This window comes from Mus musculus, chromosome 8 (assembly GCF_000001635.26).
Source record: "Mus musculus strain C57BL/6J chromosome 8, GRCm38.p6 C57BL/6J".
In the NCBI taxonomy this organism is placed as follows: domain Eukaryota; kingdom Metazoa; phylum Chordata; class Mammalia; order Rodentia; family Muridae; genus Mus; species Mus musculus.
This window is the reverse complement of record NC_000074.6, coordinates 83,019,197-83,038,911: the sequence shown is the minus strand read 5'-3', so window position 1 is coordinate 83,038,911 and position 19,715 is coordinate 83,019,197. Positions and strand designations below refer to the sequence as shown.

Here is a 19,715-nt window from a genome sequence, read left to right as displayed (position 1 = left end):
GTGGTGCATAACCATATGATGGAATCTTGAATTCCTCCCAGATCCTGAATCTGTCTTCACCAGGACAAAAGAGAGCCCCGGGAACCAGAAGGACAGCCACGTGCCTTGATGCTTCTCCAGGAGCCGCTCACGGTGCACGAGCCTCGTTCTTCACGGGGACGTTCTGTTCTGTGGGCTGAGGACGGATGTGTCATGTTCTTCAGCTGGCTTATCCTTGGCAAAGCCCAAAGATGCTGCCGATGTTTATTTTTCTGGGAGTTGAGTATGCTAAGTTAAATCTAACAGACTTGTTAGGCATCAGACCTTCAGCCAGAGTGTCCAACTGCTAACAATTAAAACATTTAGTTTGGAAGTAAGCCAAAAGGCTACTCAGTATTTCTATTTTAGAAATAATTAACATCAATATTTGGAGTCCAATAAGAAGTAGCTTCTGAAGAAATTATACTTCTATGGGGGGAATAATCTGGAATCAAATATTCAACATAAATTTTAAGTACAGAGCAAGGTCGTCTTTTTTTTTTTCATACCTGTCTTGAACAAAGGGACCAGGGCTGACATGGAGGTGGAGTTACAGGGATCCGGAAATGATGCTCGTATGCATAAATGAAAGTATACAACACGCTTATGTAAGCACACACATATAAGCACATACATGTGAACAAGAAACACATGAAGTAACATAATGCACACATGTCAGTATATACTCATATACATGCAGGCCAAACATGCGTGCACATAAGGGCACACATACTTGCTTTCATGTGAGAAGCTGCATGCTTGCATGTAAGTGAGAGACTAGAGTTAGACAAATTCACCTGGAGGCAGACAGCTAGGGAGAAGTGTTATGGCTAGGTAAAAAACTAAATCTCCAAGATGGGCAGCTTCGTCCTTCTGTGTTTTCCCTGCATACTTCATGGATTTGGTGGCCTGGTTTGTTTCCTGTCCTCATTGGCCCAGAGAGGACAATAACCAGCAGATGGTGTCTCACTAGCTACCATTGGTGGTGCTTACTTGGTACAATCCTGGGAAAGGCTTTCCCTGTAGCATCTTCCTGCTGGTGGCATCTTCCTACCAGCTTCTGTCTCCCACCAGCCCCCACTGATGGACTGGCCAGATCAGTACATTATCACACAACAGTTGTAGACCAATCAGCCTGTCTTTCTTCAAACTGACCAACTCTAAAGTAGGGGGGGAAGACTCTTCAGGAGCTTTAAAATCCCCAGCCCTCTGGAAGGGTCTAGATGTTTGCTTTGCCAAGTCCCCCTCTGCTGTGCAATCCTTTTCCCTGAATCTGCAGCATGTTTATCCTTGGCAAAGCCCAAAGCATCTTTCTTCATCCTCAATAAACACCTTCCTTCAGCAGCTGATTCTGCCTGTGTTGCTCAAGATTTCTCTGGTGCCACCTCTTGTGCGTCAATTCCAGCCTTTCAATTCTTTAGCTGACAGAGAAGACAAACCCAATGTCATATGCAATCACACTCACATGCACACACTCAGTTGCATACACATATACAAGCAAAGGTATCCATGCATCCATGCAAGCATACACACTTGCAAGAAAATGTGTACACACTTTCCTTCTTCCTTAAAATAATCAGGTACGGCCAGAACCGTGAAAGGCACAGTCGCCGGCATGTGGTAGATGTGAATTTCCTCTCACATCCATGTGTGCCCTGTTCGTGCACAACTCTGAACTGAAAATTTAGTACACCGTGAATAAAATCTACCTCAGAGCTCCAGTGTCTTGAGTGGATTTGTGGTTGGTGGATCAACTGCCATTGAGGAAGCTGGCACAGGCAGCCAAGCCAGCCAAAGCAGGTTGGGGACATTGTCCAACAGAGCCCTCTGATAGTCCTAATTAGCCCTTTGGCATGCAAGAACACTTTGATGTGTGATCTGGCCCTCATTCTTTAGTGACTTCCTGAACCATTACCATTCTCTTTATTCTTTGTCAATAGGAGTGGCAACAGACAGGTGGTAGCAAGGTGGGGGAGGGGTGGGCAGGTTTGAGCTGGTTTCTTTGTTCGGTTAGGAGGTTCTTTTTAGTCAGGGCTTGTGTTTCTTCATGTCTCCCTGTGCACTTCTTAGGTTTGGTGGCCTGGCTTGTTTCCTGTCCTCATAGGCCCAGAGAGGATGACACCCAGCAGCTGGTGTTCACTTGATATAATCCTGGGAAAGGCTTTCCCTGGAGCATCAAGCCAGCTGGCAGGATTCTGGCCCTAAGGAGAGTCACTAAATGTCAGAAAACACATGGGTTTGAGAAGCAGCTTTATGGCAGGGTTGGATCTAAGTGGCTCTGATTTCCTCTTTGCTCAAAGTCTCCAGAGAGGTGAGTTTAGCGGATGCTTTGAGTTGCCGTCTTGTTCTTGGTCCTCTCCTCCCATTGGACAGGGCTGATGGTGGTGGAGGACAGAGAGGGAGGGAAAGCTTCCCCAGAATGCTTGGTGATCAAGAGGCAGGAAGCACCCAAACTGAGGCATGTAGATCTCCTTGAGGACATTCAGGTGTGGCAGCCAAAGAGGCCCTTGGTGTTCAGCTGACCAGCTGTACCTCGCCCAGCCCGAAGAGATGCCTATGAGCTGTGCAAGCAGTACCTTCCTTTACTCAGACAAATGGTGGGCATGGTGTGATCAGAGTGAGCAAAGGTGAGGGGATGGGTGTTCAAACATAGAGTTTGTTGGATGATGGCAACAAGGGGATGTGGAATATCCAGCTAAGAGTCTTTCTTCCTGCTTTGGAGGTAACGGGAAAAGACAGACAGGACAAGGCTATAGGCTGTGCTGTGCTTACCGGGATCCCTAGGGCCTTAAGAATGTTCATCTTGCACATGGGGCAGGTGCGATGGTCTAGAAGCCAGGGGTCAACACAGGACTTGTGGAAAAGATGCCTGGAATGAGAACCATACATCTTAGAGCAGTGGCAACTGAGGTACTCCCTAGATCACTACAGCCCATTGACCTGTCCAAGGTCCCTCGACTGATGCATGGCAGACCTAGGGCTCCTACCCCAAAATATTCCCTTGTGCGAAATGATCTCAAATCTGCTCGGATAGCAAGAGTGTCCCATAATGTTTGCAGCAGACCCTTCCAAGGTTTTTTCTTTTTTTTCTTTTTTTTTAAAGGTGAAGGGTGTAAAACCAGAGATCTCCCCTTCCTTGGTGGCAAGAACGCAAGGGGGAAACTTTCCTGTCGGGTGACTTGTAAAGGCTGTGCCCCATCCCAAAGCTTCTTTGCCACAATCCGAAGATATCTCTAAGGTTAATGATGATTCCCATTTGGATTTGGGAGTCAAACACAGAAGGGCAGAGGGGCTCCTGGAAACATTTAGTAAAACAAGAGGACATTTTAAACTGCTTTGGTGGCCTGCTGGTTGTCAAGTTAGAAGACAGATAGGGACTGTGATTTCACTGTGGGTGACCTAACAGTCTGTACATGGCTGTGCTTAACTGCATTGTCAGTCTCAAGAGCCAGTGACTTGTCAGCCTGGTGGGGAAAGCCTGCCTATGAAGACAGCGCCCTAATCTTGAATGTCCAACCTTGCGTGGAGGCTCCATGGGCTGGGCGCACCAGAAGCTTTCTCCGTCCAAAGAGTCCCTATGAGCAGAGGATGTTAGCACTTCCTGCCTGGATCAAGAACAGCTAGAACTTTCTGTTTTCAGTGGGGAGGCTTGTTCAGAACACTCCATCCCTGTCTGGATCTTTTCAGTTCCATAAAAAAGTGGACCATCTAACTGGAGAAGTTCATCCAACAGAACTCAGAATCTGAGGACGATTAAGGAGTCTGTGGAGTAGGACCAGGGCTGAGAGAGCTCAGTCAATGATGCTTTTGCTGTTTAAGTAGATGATCTAAGTTTGATTCCCTGGGCATATGAAAAGCCAGCCATGGTAGCCTGAGCTTGTCACCCTGACACCCACTGGTGAGGCAAAAACAGATGGATCACCAAGGTTCACTGGCCAGCCAGCTTAGCCTAAAAATATCAGTGCCCAGATCTCAGTGAGAAATCTTGTCTCACAACATGAGGCATGACACTTGTGGTTGACTTTAGGCTTCCACACCACTCATACACACATGAACATGCATATCACCAAAGCCAAAATCCTGGAAGGTACAGATTGGGGATTAGAAAGACAGGAGCAGTACCGGGCCTACACAGGTCTAGTTCCAGCTTACTGCTCAGGACAGCCTGCAGTTGCCTTGCTTGCAAACTTGATTTCACACATTCACTGTTTTCCTGAGGGTATATGATGACATTTGTGTTCAACACTTAGAAGGAGTGCTGAGGATGTCAGTAACCTAGCTCCTCTTCTAAGACAGAGGCTGATGAAACAAATCTCTAAAATAAAACCAAACGTAAGTAGATTACTAGTTGAAAATTACTAGATGAATACACAGAGTTGGGAGCAGGGCTTCCAACTGCAAGGTTGAGCTGAATTTAGGTACAAGGAGATAGCCAGGCTGGAACCTGAGTGGTAGTCAATCTGCACATGAAGGGGAGAGGAGATAAATGCTCTTGGCAGAATGAGGAGAGAAAGCAAAATGGTTCTTAGAACACCCTATGCTGGGAAGCTGGCCAGTTGCACCAGAGCACCATGAGAAAGACAGAGCTCCCTATAGGCTTCACTGATAGTAGAAGAAGCTGTCAATACCCAAGTTGGGTGAAGGGGCTCCTTGCCCCTCCCCCAAAGCAATGTTGACTTCCTCAGGTTCAGAGTCCATACTGAGGGTGTAAGGTTCTTGTATAAACCTGTTAACCATCTTGTGTTGCAGAAGCCAGCCATTTTGGTCCCTTTAAGTATTCCTGGGTGTCAGGTCTGTCACGTGTTTTCTGCACATATATGGGAGACCCGATGGCAACAGGAACAGTTTTTAGCCCTTCTTAACACTTAGACAAGTTGCTTAATATCCTCAACCATCTTTGAAATGGGGGATCTGTCACTCAACCATGGAAGGCCCGACCCTCGACTCCACGGGAGCCACCAGTCACTTCTCACAGTATCATCCTTCACTTGCCTCTCCTCAGCAATGCTATGCCGCCTGTTTGTTCAATCAACACCAATCCAGGAATTGCTAGGAAGATGTGGGTAGATAATCGTCTGATCTAGGTAGACCTTATCCAAGCACTTGAAGGGTCTCAACCATGCTAAGCTTTCCCAGAGAAGATATCCTGCCTTTGAATCTGAAGCATCAACTCCTGCCCAAAAGTGTGTAGCCCAAGGCCCACCCTGGAGAGCAACTTCAGACCTGTGAGCACTACACCCAGGCAGTCCAAATCCCTGAAATCTCCCTCCATCTCTTCTCTTTATGTTCTCCTCCGTCTCCCTGTCTTACTGTCATCTATCTCTGTGTCTCTTCCATTGGGTCTGTTCCTCTGTAGACCCCTTACCAGTACATCTTTCAATGAATGTACAAGTTCCACGAGAGCCAAGTCCTCATTTGCTTCCCATTACAGCACCCTTGGTATTGATAACAGTTCCTGACAGAGCTGATAATCATGAAACATTTTCTGTGTGAGTGTGTATTTATTTATTGAAGGATCCAATGCTCTTTCCCACCTGCACACGACTATCAACTCTATTCACTGGCCCCTTTCTCATCTCCTCTGCCTCCCTCCCTCCCTCCCTCCCTCCCTCCCTCCCTCCCTCCCTCCCTCCCTCCCTCCCTCCCTCCCTCCCTTCTTCCCTCCCTCCTTTCCTTTCCTCCTCCTCCTTTCTTTTTATACTGCGACTCCCCGCTGATCACCTCATGACTTTTCTCCTTAGTGCAGGAGCATCTAAATGTCTCCCCATGCTGTCAGGCTTTCACAGAGAACAGATCTCCGTCCTACTCACTGCTGCCAGATTTATATTCTGAAAACAGAGCACTTATTATGTCACTCTCGTCTATTCTGTTCTGCACTAGGACTGAGTACACAGACACATGACTAAGGCAAGGTCCCTCCCTTCACAGAAATACCACAGTTCCCTTGTGGGTCCTTCTTATATACAGTGGAAAAACCATTGAGAGTTCGCACTCTTAGACTGGAGGTTTTTTTCTTACTTCAATCTTAGGAAATCATCTCAGCGCTCCAAGACTCAGTTATAATCGGTAACATTTTATCTTATGGGAATGTAGCTTTTAAGGGAAAGTCTTTCTCTCTCTCTTTTCCCTGCCCCCCTCCCCACTTAGTAAGTGTGTGTGTGTGTACGTGTGTGTGTGTGTGTGTGTGTGAGAGAGAGAGAGAGAGACAGAGACAGAGACAGAGAGACAGAGACAGAGACACAGAGAGAGACACAGAGAGAGAGAGAGAGAGTGAGTGCTTTAGTTATCATAGCACACATCTACAAGCTTAGCAACCAGGACGAATGCAGAAGACTCATTAGTTCAAAGCCAACCTGTGCTACATATAAAGATTCTGTCTAAGATAAAAACCGACACATACAAAATGAACTCCGGCCAAACACAACAAAATGAAAGTGCTAGCATTCCTTAACTGTAAATTGTCAACAACTCCATTAACACAGTTCTCTCTGCTTCCTGAGTGTGGCTGCAGCGTGGCTCAGCTTTTTGCAGGTCGCACATATTCCTCACTATGCTGACTGTGTTATCCTGAAACCATAAGCCATAATAAGCCCTTCCTCCGAGTTGTGGGGGTATTTTATCACAACAACAGAATAGTAATGGAGACAGCGAGGATGCAGAACCACACAGTGCTATTGAGAAGTGAGTAGGTCCACACGTGCTTAGTAGTCATGACAAACCAGGCCACACTCATTCCCACACCCAGTGCTTTCTGTTGATCACCCGCTGTCTGATTGCCTGCCCAGTTAGATGACATTTCTGTCCTCCCCTGGAAAAGAAGGGCCGTTCTCCCTTTCACTCCTCATCCACTTTTAGAGACTCTTTGACACCACCACCCAGGAGTTTGGACTAAGAATTTTGTGGTTCTGGAGGTTGAAGAGAGGGCTATGCAGGTAAGGGCACTGGCTTACCTTCTAGGACTCAGCTTCTAGTTTCAGCACCCACAATGTGGGTGACTTACAAACTTCTGTAACTCTAGACCAAGGGGATCCAGAGCCATTTCTTGGCCTCTGTGAACATATGTAGTGCACAGACCAAACAGTGATGCACATTTAAAAAAAATGTGATTTGGGTACTGGTGCAAGCTGCTTTACCCTCTTTAATGACATGCATATTAAAAACTATGAGTCCCTTAGAATCCCATTCTCTGGAGCAACATCAGCTCCTTACAAGTATAGCCAGTGCTTCCATGGGCAGCTGAAATGTCACTTTGGAGTGTCTGAATCATATTTTCGAAGCTGTCAGTGATGTGAGAGTGAAATGTAAGTGAGTTTGTGCTCCTGACAATGACTACCACTCCTTGTATTCTAGGCAAGTCATATACATAATTGATCCACAACCATTGCTTCAGGTAAAACCTGTTGGTGATTTTTGGAAAAGGAAACTGAAGCAGGCTGAGGTCAAGGCTCTGTGAGCTGGAAAAATGCAGGGCTGACACTTGAATCACAGCAAACCATGTCCTCAAATCAGCGAGTTGGTCTGGCTTTCCACTCAGCTCCACTCTTCTCCTCTTTGGCCACAGGGGTGGAGGTCTTCACATTTCTACTATTTCCTTGAGTAGCTTTATGCTCTTGCTTTAAGTGCTTATTCTCCTTGAACCTCAGATTCCCACCTGTAGAATGAGGATACCACCAGGAGTCTCTATAGCAGCTGAACATTGTCCTTCCAGTGTGCCAAATGGCCCTCTTTAAGTCACATGGGAAAGCCACAAGCTATCTTAATGGCATCTACAGGTATATGACTGATTCTGGGTGGATAGCTATGGAGAGAGAATCGAGAGCAGCCTTCTGAGGCAACTCAGTTGCCTGCTGTGTCAGCAGAACCCCTGGAAGACAGCAAGAATTTTGGTGAGCCATGAAGAGTAGACCTTTTTGTTAGTGCAGCAAAGCCTAGTGTATCATGACTAGTAAAGTATCAAAAAGAATGGTTGATTTAATTACATGCTTCTTTGCATATTGCTTACATGACATGTTCAATGAGTAAGTGATATGAGCTAATTAGTTATGTCTCTAGTGGCATTAAGAGACACAGGTAAAATTGCCATGGAGCTCAGAGAGTGGAGCTATTACATTGTGAAGAATTTATGAACCTAACAGGTATCATAGGGTCTCTTGTGTAGCCTAAAGAATGGGGGGATTTGAAAGGTAGAGACAAGAAGAAAGAATGGCAAAGAAAAGGAAATTGTTGGGGTCAGGGTAAAGGGGCAGTGTTACATGTGCATGGGAAATCTAGGTTAGTTGAACTGTATAATAATTTAAACACTAATCTGGTAAGCAAAGTTGGAAAGGATGGGCCAGGGCAGCATTGTGAAATAGAGTGAACAGGTTGGGCAGGAATAGACCAGTAAGGAGAAAAAGCAGAGACATATACTGCTTCCTCATTCTTCACTCTGAGCTCCTCACCTCCACTGTCTCCTTCCTTGCCATTTCATCTCCATGGAAGGAGGGGTGAATCCACTTACCACCCAGATGCTTCTTATTGACTAAGCCAGGTTCCGTCTACCCAAAACTCTATCCCCCAAGGTCTAGAGTCTCATAATGGGCAGAATCCCACAAAAATCATTCTTTTTGATACTTTACCAGTCATGATACACTAGGCTTTGCTGCACTAACAAAAAGGTCTACTCTTCATGGCTCACCAAAATTCTACTGGAAATGTTGAGACCAAGGGTGAGTCATTCCATGTTACAGGTCAGCTTATCTAACTTAGGTAAACAATACAAATGACACTTAAGGGAAAGAAAATGGGAGAAAAGAACTTGTGTCCAGAAGTAGTAGTAACTGTATCCTGGTGGTTATGAATGCTCTTTTTCTATGTCACCACACAACTGGAGAGTGGTTCCATTGATGGAGAGATGGTACATCAGGCATGTGAGAGAGATGTAGAATGCAAGAGGAGACATATGAGAGAGTGGAGGAGAGGAAAGGAGGGAGAGAGTGGTGGTTTGAATATGCTTGGCCCAGGGAATAGCACTATAAGGAGGTGTGGCCTTGTTGGAGGAGGTGTGTCACTTTGAGCATAGGCTTTGAGACACTTCTCTTAACTCCCTGCAACCCAGTCATCTCCTGTTTGCCTTCAGCACAAGATGCAGAACTCCTAGCTTCTCCCACACTATGCCATGTCTGCCTTGATGATAATGAACTGAACCTCTGAACCTGTAAGCCAGCCCCAATTAAATGTCTTTTATAAGAGTTGCCTTGGTCACGGTGTCTTTTCATAGCAGTAAAACCCTATTACAGACAGACAGACTGAGAGAGATGGGGGGGGTGGCGGCATGGGAATCGAGAGAGATGAAAAAAGGGAGAGGGGGAGAGAGAGAAAAGGAGGAAGAGATGGATGAAGGGAATGAGGGAGAGGAAAAAAAGATGCTAGGGAGAGTAGAGAGAGGAAGGGAGGAATGAAGAAAGAAGAGAGGGGGAGGATGGAGGGAGAGAGATTCAGGAAATCAAGAGACAGAGAAGGGGGCAGATTAAGAGGAGAAAGAAAAGAAGATTTTGAGGGCTGGTAGGTTTGCTCTGGTTGTCACGGGGTCTTGGGTGTTCGGTATAGAGTAACTCCAGTATCGGATGCAGATATTTTTCAGCCAAAACAAAGGTTCTTTTCATCACCCCTTCTGCCTGGATCAGAGCAGGGCTGAGCTGGGGGATGTGTCATGGTCACAGCCAGGGCTGCAGCAGAGGGAACATGGACTTGGAGGGGAAAGCACGCCGAGGCTCTGGGCGACCGAAGGAAAAGTTCAAGTTTTCCTTTAGTGAAATACAGAGGTCATTGCGGTACCTGTCCTGTGTATATTCTAGGCTCTTGTGAGGTATAGATTAGAAAATAATGTACAAGTGATTTGTAAAGTGTAAAATGCTTCTCAGAGTTCAACTCTTCTGATAACTGTTTATTTTACCCAGCTGTCTCTCTTTCCTGTTGTGTTTAAACAACATGGAAGAAAACCCAACAAAATTAAAAGCGAAACAATGCTAGGTTGGCTCTTCTTACGGCTAACCTTTGTTTGTTTGTTTGTTTTCTTTTTTTTCTTTCTTCTTCTTCTTCTTCTTCTTCTTCTTCTTCTTCTTCTTCTTCTTCTTCTTCTTCTTTTTCTTTCTTTCTCTTTCTTTCTTTCTTTCTTTCTTTCTTTCTTTCTTTCTTTCTTTCTTTCTTTCTTTCTTTCTTTCTTTCTTTCTTTCTTTCTTTTTTTTTTGAGACAGGGTTTCTCTGTGTATCTCTGGCTGTCTTGGAACTCACTCTGTAGACCAGGCTGGCCTTGAACTAAAAAATCCACGTGCCTCTGCCTCTCAAGTGCTAGGATTAAAGGTGTGCACCACCACTGCCAGGCTACAGCTAACCTTTTTAAATTCCAGTGGCAGAGCCTGAGAATGCAAGTTGGGAGGTAACTGCGGGGCCCTGGCTTTAAGTTAGCCAAAGGCTCTGTCCTTAGAACTTGACCCTGGTCTAATTATACCATTTGGCTAGAGCAGCAAAGCTAGCTGGCATTCATCCTGTGTGTCTAGTTGATGAATGTGACCAGGGACCAGGACACTTGAATGCCATATTTAATGGGGTTACTACAGTGCATGATCCTGTTCTTAAGTCACCTTTTTTTTTTTTTGTTGTTGTAGGTGACACAAGTGAGCACATTGAGGTCTCCCAGCCTGGCTACTTTTTTCATGCGTCTTTCCATTATTCCCTTCCTTAAGTGATATGTAGTCACTGGAAGTTACAGAAGCTGTGCATCTGAAGAGCTGTGCACATAAACATCTGAAGTAGTCAGAGAAAAATGGTTAAAGAACTACCACCAGCCAAGTTTCTACTTGAATGTAATGTGATTTTGACCATTGTATAAAGTTTATGGGAGAGCTATGGAATTACTTTAGATGAAGCTGTAATGCAATAGAAGTCATGCCTTTTACACACACAGGGGCCTTTAGGTGTAAGCATGCTTAGCATCCAGGTACACAGGCACATCACTCTGTCACCCCAGCAAGTCCTTTCCTGCTCATAGTCAGCAACCATATTCTGCCACACAACTCCTCCCTAGAGAGTAGTTTTCCTTGTTATTATTTCATGCATACAGAATTACAAAGTAGATATTTTTTTCCCTGGGATATCTTGTGCTCAGAATAATGTTTCTCCAATTATCTGTGCCTCACTGAACATCAGCAGCTTCTTTTGATTGCTAAGAAGTATTCCACTGGATAGATGACCCAAACTTGTTAGATGATTTCCTTATAGTTAAAAGTATGGTTGTTTTCATTTTCTGACCAGTAGTCACATGAAAGTCTGCTTATGAACTTATGCAGTCTCTGTGCTTGGGTGCACATTTAAATATTTATATTTGAGACAGGGTTTCTCACTGAGCCTGCCTAGACCAGAGGAGCCCCTGGAGCCTCAGCCCCTCCTAGTGTTGCACCCTGTCCAGCTTTTTTACTTCTTTTAAATGTGCTGCTGGGAATCCAAACTCAGCTTTTCATGATTGAGAGCCAAACGTTTGACGTGCTGAGCAATCTCCCCAACCTCTGAAACACACACATTTTACAACATAATTTTAAAAACTCCATTAATCAAAAAGCATTATAAAAATAAAATGCATTCAGGTGAGAAAAAGCATTATTTACCCCAAATAAGAAAAATCTAGAACTAGTGAAGATGTTTATCAATTTTAGGTCACAGGTCCCATTCTAGCCTAACATCTCAAATTAGAGACACCGTCCAATCAACATCAACTTGTATAAGCTATAAAATTACGTTAGCGAAAGGTAAAATCTCAGAGAAATAAATCAAAACAGGAATTTAATATCCTAATATTTGCCTACCAGGATAGAGAGACTCTTTATAAAGTACAAGTCTGTAGTTCCAGCGGGCACTAATGAAACACCCACCCCATGCAGCTAGTGAGCTGTCAATCATTACCATCTTCCAAGAAAACAATTTGAGAAAACTTCTCATGATGCTTCTACATCACACTAAACCCAATAAATCAGCTTTGAAGTGTGCATCCTATGACTCAATTTAGAACCTCAAACTTTATGATTTCAGAATGACGAAATATTGGAAGCAAATTAAAAGCAGAGCAATTGACGTAAATCAATGCAAAGAGTGGACTCTCATGTTATCACCTACCAATTTTAAAGTAATTTCTAAATGTACAAGGGCATGCTTACTTTTAAGTAGCTGAGACATTAGAATACATCATTATCAACTATCGACTACATAGTATTTAAAGTATACATGCGACAGAGCCTCTGAGGCGGCGCCATTTCCGGCTCCAGACAACCGGCCACCTTCCTGGTGAGAGCACAGGGGTCCACCCGGCCCGAGAGGCTTCTGCCTCACGTTCCGTGGGGGCCACCTTGGTTCCAGGACTCCGAGGTGGGCGGTCTGCGGGTGAGAGTGTGGAACACAGAGGCCAGCAGCTTCTGGACCGGGCGAGAGCCTCGGAGCCTCTGAGGCGGCGCCATTTTCAGCTACAGACAACCTGCCACCTTCCTGGTCAGAGCACAGGTGTCCGCAAAGCCCGTGAGGCTTCTGCCTCACGTTCTGCGGGGGCCACCTTGATTCTGGGACTCCGAAGCGGGCAGTCTGCAGGCCAAAGCAACACAGCTTCTGGGAAAAATCCTGTTTTGGGCCTTCATCTTCGGCCAGGAGGAGGTCCAAACACCAGATAACTGTGCACCTCCCTGAAAGAGGAGAGCTTGCCTGCAGAGACTGCTCTGACCACTGAAACTCAGGGAAGAGAGCTAGTCTCCCTGGTCTGCTGATATAGTGTAACAAAATCACCAGAGGAACAATCTCTAAACAGAGACAACTATAACAACTAACTCCAGAGATTACCAGATGGCGAAAGGTAAACGTAAGAATCTTACTAACAGAAACCAGGACTACTCACCATCATCAGAACCCAGCACTCCCACTTCGCCCAGTCCAGGGCACCCCAACACACCTGAAAAGCTAGACCTGGATTTAAAAGCATATCTCATGATGATGGTAGAGGACATCAAGAAGGACTTAAATAACTCACTTAAAGAAATACAGGAGAACACTGCTAAACAAGTAGAAGACTAATGAGGAAACACAAAAATCCCTTAAAGAATTACAGGAAAACATAACCAAACAGGTAGAAGACATTAAAGAGGAAACACAAAAATCCCTTAAAGAATTGCAGGAAAACACAACCAAACAGGTGATGGAATTGAATAAAACCATCCAAGACCTAAAAAGGGAAGTAGACACAATAAAGAAAACCCAAAGTGAGGCAACAGTGGAGATAGAAACACTAGGAAAGAAATCTGGAACTATAGATGCGAGCATTAGCAACAGAATACAAGAAATGGAAGAGAGAATCTCAGGTGCAGAAGATTCCATAGAGAAGATCGGCACAACAATAAAAGAAAATGGAAAATGCAAAAAGATCCTAACTCAAAACATCCAGGAAATCCAGGACACAATGAGAAGAGCAAACCTACGGATAATAGGAGTGGATGAGAATGAAGATTTTCAACTCAAAGGACCAGCAAACATCTTCAACAAAATTATTGAAGAAAACTTCCCAAATCTAAAGAAAGAGATACCCATGAACATACAAGAAGCCTACAGAACTACAAATAGACTGGACCAGAAAAGAAATTCCTCCCGACACATAATAATCAGAACAACAAATGCACTAAATAAAGATAGAATACTAAAAGCAGTAAGGGAAAAAGGTCAAGTAACATATAAAGGCAAGCCTATCAGAATTACACCAGATTTTTCACCAGAGACTATGAAAGCCAGAAGAGCCTGGACAGATGTTATACAGACACTAAGAGAACACAAATTCCAGCCCAGGCTACTATACCCGGCCAAACTCTCAATTACCATAGATGGAGATACCAAAGTATTTCATGACAAAACTAAATTCACCCATTATCTCTCCACGAATCCAGCCCTTCAAAGGATAATAACAGAAAAAAACCAATACAAGGACGGGAACCATGCCCTAGGAAAAACAAGAAGATAATCCCTCAACAAAACTAAAAGAGGACAGCCACAAGAACAGAATGCCAACTTTAACAACAAAAACAACAGGAAGCAACAATTACTTTTCCTTAATATCTCTTAATATCAATGGACTCAATTCCCCAATAAAAAGACATAGACGAACAGACTGGCTACACAAACAGGACCCAACTTTCTGCTGCTTACAGGAAACCCATCTCAGGGAAAAAGACAGACACTACCTCAGAGTGAAAGGCTAGAAAACAATTTTCCAAGCAAATGGTCTGAAGAAACAAGCTGGAGTAGCCATTTTAATATCGGATAAAATCGACTTCCAACCCAAAGTTATTAAAAAAGACAAGGAGGGACACTTCATACTCATCAAAGGTAAAATCCTCCAAGAGGAACTCTCAATTCTGAATATCTACGCTCCAAATGCAAGGGCAGCCACATTCATTAAAGACACTTTAGTAAAGCTCAAAGCACACATTGCACCTCACACAATAATAGTGGGAGACTTCAACACACCACTTTCATCAATGGACAGATAGTGGAAACAGAAACTAAACAGGGACACAGTGAAACTAACAGAAGTTATGAAACAAATGGACCTGACAGATATCTACAGAACATTTTATCCTAAAACAAAAGGATATACCTTCTTCTCAGCACCTCACGGGACCTTCTCCAAAATTGACCATATAATTGGTCACAAAACAGGCCTCAACAGATACAAAAATATTGAAATTGTCCCATGTATCCTATCAGACCACCATGGCCTAAGACTGATCTTCAATAACAACATAAATAATGGAAAGCCAACATTCACATGGAAACTGAACAACACTCTTCTCAATGATACCTTGGTCAAGGAAGGAATAAAGAAAGAAATTAAAGGCTTTTTAGAGTTTAATGAAAATGAAGCCACAACGTACCCAAACCTATGGGACACAATGAAAGCATTTCTAAGAGGGAAACTCATAGCTCTGAGTGCCTCCAAGAAGAAACGGGAGAGAGCACATACTAGCAGCTTGACAACACATCTAAAAGCTCTAGAAAAAAAGGAAGCAAATTCACCCAAGAGGAGTAGAAGGCAGGAAATAATCAAACTCAGGGGTGAAATCAACCAAGTGGAAACAAGAAGAACTATTCAAAGAATTAACCAAACGAGGAGTTGGTTCTTTGAAAAAATCAACAAGATAGATAAACCCTTAGCTAGACTCACTAAAGGGCACAGGGACAAAATCCTAATTAACAAAATCAGAAATGAAAAGGGAGACATAACAACAGATCCTGAAGAAATCCAAAACACCATCAGATCCTTCTACAAAAGGCTATACTCAACAAAACTGGAAAACCTGGATGAAATGGACAAATTTCTGGACAGATACCAGGTACCAAAGTTGAATCAGGATCAAGTTGACCATCTAAACAGTCCCATATCACCTAAAGAAATAGAAGCAGTTATCAATAGTCTCCCAGCCAAAAAAAGCCCAGGACCAGATGGGTTTAGTGCAGAGTTCTATCAGACCTTCAAAGAAGATCTAATTCCAGTTCTTCACAAACTATTTCACAAAATAGAAGTAGAAGGTACTCTACCCAACTCATTTTATGAAGCCACTATTACTCTGATACCTAAACCACAGAAAGATCCAACAAAGATAGAGAACTTCAGACCAATTTCTCTTATGAATATCGATGCAAAAATCCTCAATAAAATTCTCGCTAACAGAATCCAAGAACACATTAAAGCAATCATCCATCCTGACCAAGTAGGTTTTATTCCAGGGATGCAGGGATGGTTTAATATACGAAAATCCATCAACGTAATCCATTATATAAACAAACTCAAAGACAAAAACCACATGATCATCTCGTTAGATGCAGAAAAAGCATTTGACAAGATCCAACACCCATTCATGATAACAGTGTTGGAAAGATCAGGAATTCAAGGCCCATACCTAAACATGATAAAAGCAATCTACAGCAAACCAATAGCCAACATCAAAGTAAATGGAGAGAAGCTGGAAGCAATCCCACTAAAATCAGGGACTAGACAAGGCTGCCCACTTTCTCCCTACCTCTTCAACATAGTACTTGAAGTATTAGCCAGAGCAATTCGACAACAAAAGGAGATCAAGGGGATACAAATTGGAAAAGAGGAAGTCAAAATATCACTTTTTGCAGATGATATGATAGTATATATAAGTGACCCTAAAAATTCTACCAGAGAACTCCTAAACCTGATAAACAGCTTCGGTGAAGTAGCTGGATATAAAATAAACTCAAACAAGTCAATGGCCTTTCTCTATACAAAGAATAAACAGGCTGAGAAAGAAATCAGGGAAACAACACCCTTCTCAATAGTCACAAATAATATAAAATATCTTGGAGTGACTCTAACTAAGGAAGTGAAAGATCTGTATGATAAAAACTTCAAATCTCTGAAGAAAGAAATTAAAGAAGATCTCAGAAGATGGAAAGATCTCCCATGCTCATGGATTGGCAGGATCAACATTGTAAAAATGGCTATCTTGCCAAAAGCAATCTACAGATTCAATGCAATCCCCATCAAAATTCCAACTCAATTCTTCAACGAATTAGAAGGAGCAATTTGCAAATTCATCTGGAATAACAAAAAACCTAGGATAGCAAAAACTCTTCTCAAGGATAAAAGAACCTCTGGTGGAATCACCATGCCTGACCTAAAGCTTTACTACAGAGCAATTGTGATAAAAACTGCATGGTACTGGTATAGAGACAGACCAGTAGACCAATGGAATAGAATTGAAGACCCAGAAATGAACCTACACACCTATGGTCACTTGATCTTCGACAAGGGAGCAAAAACCATCCAGTGGAAGAAAGACAGCATTTTCAACAATTGGTGCTGGCACAACTGGTTGTTATCATGTAGAAGAATGCGCATCGATCCATACTTATCTCCTTGTACTAAGGTCAAATCTAAGTGGATCAAGGAACTTCACATAAAACCAGAGACACTGAAACTTATAGAGGAGAAAGTGGGGAAAAGCCTTGAAGATATGGGCACAGGGGAAAACTTCCTGAACAGAACAGCAATGGCTTGTGCTGTAAGATCGAGAATTGACAAATGGGACCTAATGAAACTCCAAAGTTTCTGCAAGGCAAAAGACACCGTCAATAAGACTAAAAGACCACCAACAGATTGGGAAAGGATCTTTACCTATCCTAAATCCGATAGGGGACTAATATCCATCATATATAAAGAGCTCAAGAAGGTGGACTTCAGAAAATCAAATAACCCCATTAAAAAATGGGGCTCAGAACTGAACAAAGAATTCTCACCTGAGGAATACCGAATGGCAGAGAAGCACCTGAAAAAATGTTCAACATCCTTAATCATCAGGGAAATGCAAATCAAAACAACCCTGAGATTCCACCTCACACCAGTCAGAATGGCTAAGATCAAAAATTCAGGTGACAGCAGATGCTGGCGTGGATGTGGAGAAAGAGGAACACTCCTCCATTGTTGGTGGGATTGCAGGCTTGTACAACCACTCTGGAAATCAGTCTGGCGGTTCCTCAGAAAATTGGACATAGTACTACCGGAGGATTCAGCAATACCTCTCCTGGGCATATATCCAGAAGATGCCCCAACTGGTAAGAAGGACACATGCTCCACTATGTTCATAGCAGCCTTATTTATAATAGCCAGAAGCTGGAAAGAACCCAGATGCCCCTCAACAGAGGAATGGATACAGAAAATGTGGTACATCTACACAATGGAGTACTACTCAGCTATTAAAAAGAATGAATTTATGAAATTCCTAGCCAAATGGATGGACCTGGAGGGTATCATCCTGAGTGAGGTAACACATTCACAAAGGAACTCACACAATATGTACTCACTGATAAGTGGATATTAGCCCGAAACCTAGGATACCCAAGATATAAGATACAATTTCCTAAACACATGAAACTCAAGAAAAATGAAGACTGAAGTGTGGACACTATGTCCCTCCTTAGAAGTGGGAACAAAATACCCTTGGAAGGAATTACAGAGACAAAGTTTGGAGCTGAGATGAAGGATGGTCCATGTAGAGACTTCCATATGCAGGGATCCACCCCATAATCAGCATCCAAACGCTGACATCATTGCATACACTAGCAAGATTTTATTGAAAGGACCCAGATGTAGCTGTCTCTTGTGAGACTATGCCGGGGCCTAGCAAACACAGAAGTGGATGCTCACTGTCAGCTAATCGATGGATCACAGGGCTCCCAATGGAGTAGCTAGAGAAAGTAGCCAAGGAGCTAAAGGGATCTGCAACCCTATAGGTGGAACAACATTATGAACTAACCAATACCCCGTAGCTCTTGACTCTAGCTGTATATGTATCAAAAGATGGCCTAGTCGGCCATCACTGGAAAGAGAGGCCCATTGGACAGGCAAACTTTATATGCCCCAGTACAGGGGAACGCCAGGGCCAAAAAGGGGGAGTGGGTGGGTAGGGGATTGGGGGTGGGTGGGTATGGGGGACTTTTGGTATAGCATTGGAAATGTAAATGAGCTAAATACCTAATAAAAAATGGAAAAAAAAGTATACATGCAATAACTGTTAGTTCTAAGAATGATGTCATTATTTTCTTTGTTAGTTTATATATATATATATATATATATATATATATATATATATATATATATATTCTATTTTCAACAATTTTCCAATTGAGCCATGGGACCCTTGAAAGCTATGCTTTAAAAAAACAAAACAATTTGCCTGAGCATTTGTGGGAGACATCTTGGTTCCTGGACTCAACCAAGACTACTCTGCACAGGTGAGAGTGTGGACTACAGAAGCTAACAGCTTCTGGGACAGGCAGGAGCCACAGAGCTTCTGAGGCAACCCCCTTTTTGGGCTCCAGACATCCGGGCACCTTCCCTGCCAGAGGATAGGTGTCCACCTGGCCCAGGAGGGCTTTGGCAGAGCATCTGCGGGAGACATCTTGGATCCCAGACTCCACGGAGACTAGTCTTCACAGGTGAGAGTGTGGACTACAGAAGCTATCTGGGACAGGTCCTGTTTCGGGCCTTCATCTTCTGCCAAGAGGCAAGTATGAACGCCAGATATCTGTGCACCTTCCCTGAAAGAGGAGAGCTTGCCTGCAGAGAGTGCTATGACCACTGAAACTAAGGAGTGAGCTAGTCTCCCCAGTCTGCTGGTGGAGAATAACAGAATCACGAGAGGAACAAACTCTAACCAGAGACAGCTATAACAACTGACTCCAGAGTTTACCAGACAGGGAAAGGCAGACATAAGAATCTTACTAACAAAAACCAAGACCACTCACCATCATCAGAACCCAGTACAGTACCTCAGCCAGTCCAGGGCACCCCAACACATCAGAAAACCTAGACCCAGATCTAAAGGCATATCTCATGATGGTGGTAGAAGACATCAAGAAGGTCTTTAATAATTCACTTAAAGAAATACAGGAGAACACTGCTAAAGAGTTGCAAGTCCTTATAGAAAAACGGGAAAACATATCCAAACAGATGATGGAAATGAACAAAACCATACTAGACCTAAAAAGGGAAGTAGACACAATAAAGAAAACTCAAAGTGAGGCAATGCTGGAGATAGAAACCCTAGGAAAGAAATCTGGAACCATAGATGCGAGCATGAGCAACAGAATACAAGAGATGGAAGAGA

The 19,715-nt window shown here is 43.5% G+C and overlaps 1 protein-coding gene across 4 annotated transcripts in view; it reads right to left on the bottom strand.

The window, feature by feature from the left end:
• Rnf150 (ring finger protein 150) overlaps nt 1-19,715 on the bottom strand; it is a 228,006-nt gene that overhangs the window by 52,360 nt on the left and 155,931 nt on the right. For all 4 annotated transcript variants that reach the window (XM_017312865.2, XM_017312866.2, XM_030243623.1 and 1 more), the window contains one exon: nt 2,791-2,887. In XM_017312865.2, the coding sequence (XP_017168354.1) occupies nt 2,791-2,887 (97 nt within the window). The remainder of the gene's footprint in view (nt 1-2,790; nt 2,888-19,715) is intronic.